This window comes from Nothoprocta perdicaria, unplaced genomic scaffold, assembly GCF_003342845.1.
Source record: "Nothoprocta perdicaria isolate Ctin4 unplaced genomic scaffold, notPer1 scaffold_46, whole genome shotgun sequence".
Lineage (NCBI taxonomy): Eukaryota > Metazoa > Chordata > Aves > Tinamiformes > Tinamidae > Nothoprocta > Nothoprocta perdicaria.
In genome coordinates this window covers 2,229,502-2,236,780 of record NW_020455710.1, presented here as the reverse complement: position 1 = coordinate 2,236,780, position 7,279 = coordinate 2,229,502, and the positions used below count along the sequence as shown (strand labels likewise).

General features: G+C 49.1%; 1 protein-coding gene across 3 annotated transcripts in view; it reads right to left on the bottom strand.

Moving 5' to 3' along the window:
• The window catches only part of PCTP (phosphatidylcholine transfer protein), an 8,978-nt gene extending 8,680 nt beyond the window's left edge, over positions 1 to 298 (bottom strand). For 2 of the 3 annotated variants that reach the window (XR_003250614.1, XR_003250615.1), the window contains exon 1: positions 152 to 292. Coding sequence is in view for 1 of the 3 variants with exons in the window: in XM_026046893.1 (XP_025902678.1) it covers positions 152 to 292 (141 nt within the window). In the remaining 2 variants the exon portion in view is untranslated. Of the gene's footprint in view, positions 1 to 151 lie in introns of all 3 variants that reach the window. The other variant, XM_026046893.1, reaches the window with a different exon arrangement.
• Positions 299 to 7,279: the final 6,981 nt, after the last annotated feature.

The following is a 7,279-nucleotide window of genomic DNA, read 5'->3' as shown; positions in this document are numbered from 1 at the left end:
AGGGCCGGGCGGCGCGGCCCCCCCGCCGGTGCCGCCGAGCCGCTCGGCCCGGCGCGGTTAATGGCATTAGCGGCAAAGCCGCTTGCCGGGAGCCCGCGGAAACGGAGCCGGGGCCAGGCCGGAGCCGGCGCCGCCGCCCGGGGCCGCCCACCTCGTGGCGCTGCCGGTAGATCCGCACGCCCATGCTCTCCACCAGCAGCTGCCAGGCGCCCCCCGCCGCCGCCGGCGCGTCCAGCTCGCGGCACGCGGCCCGAAACTGCTCCTCGGAGAAGCGGCGTGGCGCCGGCTCCATGCTCCGCGCCGCGGGATGGCGGCGGCCTGGCCCGCCCCCGCCCGTGGCCATGGCCGCCGCCGCCGCCCCTCCCTCGGGGCCGCCCCCCGGTCCCCAGGGGCGCCATGGCGGGACGGGGCCGCCCGGGCGCCAGGGCTCCTCGCCCGCCGCCCCCCGCGGGCTGCCCCAGCGCGGGGGGCTCCGGGACCGGCTCACGGCGGGACCCGCCCCGTGGGGACAGGGCCTTGGCCTGAGCGCTGCCGTCCGCGGAGCCCCCGCGGGCCGAGGCAGCCCCTGGTCCCCGTCCCTGAGGGACCTGTAACCATGGCGCAGACTTTGCTTTGTGCCTCGTTACAGCTTCATTCGGGGGCTTTATCCAGCCTCTGGGGGCTGCAGCGCCCGCCCGGCCCCGCCACGGCAGCGGCGCTGAGCCCTAGCAAGCCCGGCTCGGCTCCGCTCAGCACTGCTTCCCGACCGAGCCGCTTCCTTGGCACCGGCTCAGCTTAGGGCTGCCGCCTCCGCCACGTCCAGCCCGCGGGCTTGGAGGCCGAGCACCAGGGTTTGGGGCTGACTACGTAGAACACATAGACTCCATATAGTCCCCACACAGCCCATTCGTACGGGCTTGAGAAATCCACTGGGAGAGACCTGTGGCAGGACAGCCCCTCACCACCCTCCCCCTGAGCACGCAAGGTTGATCCCAGAGTTTGTCCCACAGCAGCTTTCTGACCTAAGTGTTCCCTATCTGCTTGTACCGTGTCTACTCTCACCTCCTCGCCGAAACAGGCAAACGCTCCAGCGTTTCTGTTTTATTTTCATAGTATGGTTGCGTGTATTGTGACCTTATTATTATTTATGCAGTGCATGTAAAAGAAATTGCACTTGTTTGTGTTCTTCGTGAATTACAAAGGAGCACTTTGTAAAGGAGTCATCTCAGCTGGTTCTCCGAAGGACAACAATATATCTCTTACAATTTGTTTCTTACCGCTGAACCCTTGAAACTAAAATCTTGGCGGAGCTGTGTTCACTTCAGAGGTACTGCACTGCTGACCCAGCAGAGCATCTTGTCTTTAAAACACAGTGTGAGGCAATGATCTGCAAGTGACATCAAGTTTGTCTTATAGAAATAATTTCCTTAAACACAGATTTAAACCCTGTTCTCTTTTTTTTTTTTTTTTAAATGCTGTTCATGCTCTCAGTTTATGTGAGACTGAAAGAGCTTGTGCAGAGAAAACTTTCACCAAGCATGAAACAGGAGGAGCGGCAGGAGCAAGACAGCAGTGTGTAAATGCGCCCGGTGGGGTCACAGGGCCTCTTGCAGAGCCTTGTCTGTGCAAGAAGACTGGAGCATCGCTACTCCACGTTGCCTGTTGTTTTAGAGTAAATGTTTTCCATTACGGCCCACATGGCATCAGCGCTGTCCTTTGGCTGCGGCTGCCTGGCCGCTCCTTCCTCCTCCCAGCACTCTGGTGGAAAAAGCGATATTTATCTCGCAAGGCAACTCTAGGGACCAACGCTCTGAAAAGAAGCATTACTATGTGACCTTCTTTTTTTTTCTTGGTAAATAAGGAGCGGTGGTTACTGAGAAAGCACAAACAGTTCTGAAAAGAGGCTTTATTTTCTATTTTCATGTATGTTTATGTAAGTGATAACACTTACATTTATTTATCTCTCGTGTGGCCACGTCAGCTGAGGGAACAGGCTGGCCTGTGAGCCCAAGCCCTTTGGTCTCCCAAACTGCCCAGACGGCTGGGCTCTAGTCTGGAGTGACTTTGGACACAGCAGGGACTTCTTTTCCTAGAGCTGTGACCCTTAGGAATAGGGAGCTGCCTCGGGACAGCTGCTGGAATGCGGCCCCCAGCGTGAGCTACCAAAGGCAGCCCAGTTACAGCACAGTCCAGTCCCAAACATGGGTCAGGGACCTCAGTGCTAACAGAATGAGAAGAGAGGAACAAGATTGCAGGGCAATGGAAAGTGTTTCTAAAGTGCCCACATGATTTGGGCCCTCATGCTGAGGAGTCTTTGGTTAACCGACTCCTGCTGCTTTCAGGGGGAAACAGTGCCTCAGTTTACTGACCCAGACTATCAGTAGGGTTAATGTAGCTAAAATATCCACTTCCTTCCTTCCTTCCTTCCTTCCTTCCTTCCTTCCTTCCTTCCTTCCTTCCTTCCTTCCTTCCTTCCTTCCTTCCTTCCTTCCTAGAGGAAATAATCCCTTTTATTTCCACTCTAACCTTTTCCTACTGTATCAATGGTGAGAAATCCATCAAGCTCTGTGGTGTGGGATCAACTCAGCAAGCTGGAGAACTCCTCTGTCATGAAATCCTATGTGACCAGAAAGAAAAGCAGCCGTGAGTGCTGCTGTGCCATTTCCAGGCTTCAGACGAATGTCACTGTTTGTTTGGGTGTGCCATGGGCATGTTATGGGTAGCCATATGTGAGCGGGCACTACCTATATTGTATAACTATACTGTGTTTTCCTGCAGCTGTCTCAGTGTGGCACTGGTGTCCTTTGAGAAATTCTCGAAGATGCAATAAAGATGTGGGATTTTGATGGGTTCGACTACTGTGCAGATGTTTATGTACCATTGTCATTCCATTTTATTCAGTGCATCCCCAAAGCTTTGAAGAAATGCTGAGTAGTTCTGACACCCAATTAGGCAGTATACACATTCACATTTCTATTTTGCAAAGCCAAGCCAATTACAATGTTCTGCTACTGTTATTTTATTGACTGCATTATATACAAGCCTTTTTTATGAATTATTTCATGATTTTTGGGTTTGCGCAAAGCAAGTTCTTCATGGAGAAAACTGAAAAGTATCAACAGCATCTCCCATCAGAGACATTAATGTCCAAAACAATATCTAACTCTACTGTGCCCTGGTGAGACAAAGGGTCTAATCCCAAACTGTATCTGAATTTGTAGCATGTTTCTGTGTTCACTACCTGGTTTCTACAGAGCTCCATTCGATAAGAAGAGTCACTCAAGTTCTGCTGCCTTCTAATACTAAAGATAAAATAATTTTATCTTTAGTAAAGAGTTTAGTGTCAGGACCTCTTGCTCTTAGTTTGGTCATGTTTCCGTGTGATTTGCACTTTTTGGCCATAGCTTTTCAGGAAAATAATGCACTTCCCATATAAAGAAACCAGAGTTTTCTGTGACTTATTTATTAGGCCAAGAGACAACAGGTAAATTAAAATTGAATTGATGTTCAACTTTGCTTAAGCACTTTTTGCTAAGCCAGATTTTGTTCTATCACTTAGCATTTGTGTAGCATTTGTAAAGATTAAGAGTCTCTGTAGAGACTAAATCATAGGCTGTTTCCTTCTGTCAGCAAGATGCTTGTGCTTCATCCTCTCCTGCTCTTGCTCTCCACCATGAGCACAAAGGGCTTCAAACAGTTTACATGGAGCTTAGTGCAAGAAGCAAGCTGCCAAACTGTGAGAAATGTGCATTACATTTTGTGGCTGAAGGAAGAAGTGGGCCCTGGGAGTGTCATCTGTTTGATATATTAAAGGAGAATGCTTGCCTGTGTGAACTTGGGGCAGCCCTCTTGCATATACTGTTGTACATATGTTTATTCATACTGAATTGGGGTGGGGAACTTAATAAGCTTGCTGGCAGAAAGCTCTTAACTTAAATGGATGGAGTAGATGACAAAGGGGAGATTTCCTCATACCCATCCCTGTCCCTTCTCACCAATTTCCCAAGCTGTTTAGGGTCTACAGAGGAATTTTCTGTAAACAAAGAAGTCCAACCAGAGACTGTGTAGGGTAGCTGAAAGCTCATAATGTTCTTACTGCTGCTGCAGAGTCAATTTTAGCAGTCTGAAAAGCTCCATATTCATTAGATTGACCATCTGGAGAGAGAGCAATGTGTTCTTTTCCTGCCAAGGAAGCAAGATAAAAACCTATTGACCAAGCTCTCTTGATGGAACTGCTACAACTTCTAAGATCTTTGTCTCCATTTCGCTTTAAGACCTTGTGCCCTGTAAATTCTTTGGAGTACTCCATGTAGGTGGAAAATAAGAAAAGCCCTTTAGAGAAACATAAGAAGAGATTGTGTCTATCCTGGTTTAAATGTCAACTGAAAGCAATATTGCTTACTAAATTACCAGAGCACAGTGATGGTGAAGTCACATTGTCTTGTGTTTGTTTTTAGGCTTCCTCCTAGCTCAGCCAGTAAATGGTTGTGTTAGAGATTCAGAGACTCTCATCTACTGCTGCAAGATTCAGGATTTGGCTTCTGGAGGTGTGAGCGCATCCCTCAGTTTAGGGAAGCACGTGTCTGCACAAGGAATGCTGCCCTTCAAATGTGAACTTCGTGTAATTATGAAAGCCGCAGGAGATAAGAATATTTGCTTTCTGTTCCACATGTCCTGCCTCTTCAGCACTGCGGGAAAGGTAGGTATAAATCAAATAGTGCAATAACAAAGCTCTAATGCACAGCAGGATATCTGATTTTGACCAAAGGATCTAAAGGGAATTTAAGCAAAATGCCTCACATTCCCATTCACCAAAGAGGTGTCCGTCATTATAAGTGTACCTATTTCATAAGCCTGATTACACAGACAGTGGGTGATTTGCATAGCTATGAACGAGCAAGGCTGGACTCCCATGGGCTGTAAACACTTTCAATGAGAGGAGAGCTAAAGCATCTGATGCGAAGTGGAGGTTTGGTGCTCTGGTTTAACTGGCTCTGCTAAGTACTCCTTTCCCCATCGCAAAACACCTAACTGCATGTCACGATAAAAACAATCAACATCATAGTAAAAATGCTAAAAGATTCCTTTCTAAAAGTTTTGGCAAATGCAACCAATGGGCATGTCCATGTGTGGATTTAGGCATGAAATGAAGTAAAAGGCAGTGGAGAGTTAGGGAAAAAGCAAGAACTAACTGAACAGAGAGCCCACAATGGTTGTGTTTTGCCAGATTAATGAGTCACTGTTTGCTGTGCTGTTAGGGCCCAAGAGACTGTTAGAAACTCAGAGGAAGCCATGAGGTATTGCAAGTGTGTCTTAGCAGAGAGAGCAACAGCATTGCTCAATTTTGGAGTAAAACCTCCCTCCCAATATGCTGCAAGGGCTGCGGGCTCTCACACGCGGCCTCGCTGCTTGTCCCAGCGGCAGGGACTGCACCTCCTTCTAAACAGCTGTGCTAAGGGAGGAGATTTGGTGATTTAGGGCAGGTCCTAAAAGGGAGCTATGTAGCGTTTAAGCATGGCAGTCCAAAACTGTGAACCTGTAACCCCTTACGCAGCTGTTGCTCAGTCCTGAAGTTGCCTCAGCTGTTTGCGCTGAATTTCTACAGGTGCCAAACATGCTGCCTGGGGTATGTTTGGTGCTCCTTGCCCCGTATCCTGGGAGAGGCTTGTGCGGAACACGGCAGGGCCGTACAAGGCAGACACGATCATCCCTCTTTTAAAAGCCTGGAGGGAGGTGCCCAGTTTCCATGAGACCTTTATGGCCCTGCGAGCAGAACCGCACACCCTGCAGGAGGGTGATGAGGATGAGTGATCATTATCCCCACTTCTTACAGCAGCTTTTTTGCCCCACGGAAAGGAGTTTCACTGGCACTGAGTCTAAGAGAGAGCCTGACCTTCTAGCCTAACACTAGCACATTTATTTGTGCAGAAACACTCCTCAGGGCCTGTCCCTCTGTATTTCAGATCATTTCCTCAAAAAACAGTCTTGGGAATTACTTTATGTAATGCTTTGAGTAATAAACTTGGTATGACAGAGTAGGAGTGTACTAATGAAACTGGTGATGGTGTAAGCACGGGAGGGATTTCCTCCTGTGAACATAGGACCAAACATTACGTTGGAAGGACTAGATGGGAACTGATTGTGAAAGGGATGAAACTGAGGTCATGCAGTCTGAACTAACAAGAATTTCTCATTAGGTGATAGGATGGAGTTGATGCAGGACAAAGATATACTAACCAACCATGGAATAATTATGAGTTGTTAGTATTTCAGGTAGAGAAAGGAAAATTCTTTTAGTTCTGTGTCAGATACTGGTAAGGCCACTTCTGGAAAATTGATGGTCAAAGCAAAGAGATTGAATCGGATTTCTTCTTCCTAGGGGTCTTAGAGGAGTAATTCCCAAGAACATGATCTGTTTAAGCCAAATACTTTCTTATCAATACCTGTGAATAAATTTAGCTAGAAGCAAGGTAAACGTTCCTAGAGATCCCATGGAGAAGGCTCAGAAGTTTCCAAAGCCAGGAACAGGAACCCTGTTAGTCTGAGGTGGAAATAGGTAAATGTAAAGATAGTACATGGCACTGCTGCCTCCATAAGGAAGGACTAGACTTAGTGGCTCCAGAGGTCCCTCCGATGCCGGTTCCCCTGAGCTCTGGCCCCTGTGCCGTTTTTGCTGAAGTACTTACGTATTTGGAGGGAACATGAACAAATAGGGGGAAAGATGCCAGTTTCTTGGATAAAGCCATGGAGCTCTTCCAGAAGCCCCCAGCTGGTTTGGCTGGACATAAACCCTTGGCAGCATCTCCAGCGTGATGAAGGTCTCAGTAATACCCAGTGAGTGAGATCCTGGCCCAAACCAAACTGGTGGGAGCTTCGCTACTAACTTCTGTGGGGCCGGGATTTCACCCTGCAAAAGGGAGTCAAAAGTCTGCGCCTGTGTTCGGAGACACAGGGGCTGATGAAAGACATCTGGCGCGCGCCGCTCTTGTATCCATCACTGATAAAACGGCGCCTTTTTAAATATAAACTCCGGGTAAACTTAACCGTGGAATTCCACCGTGGCCTTTCCCCGCCTGAAAGGCAAAACGCCCTCTGCTTTTTGTCTGAAAAGAGGAAAGGAAATCACTTTTAGAGAAATAAAGAAGCACATAGACACCGCAGCCTCCTGCGGGGACTCGCTGTTCCACCTGGAGGGAGAGCGGAGCCCAGAAGATCCCGTTAAACGGGGCTAAGGGAGAGGCGGCGCCGCCCGGCGCGGGGCTCGGCGCGCGCCGCGGTGCCCGGCTCGGCGGCTGCGGGG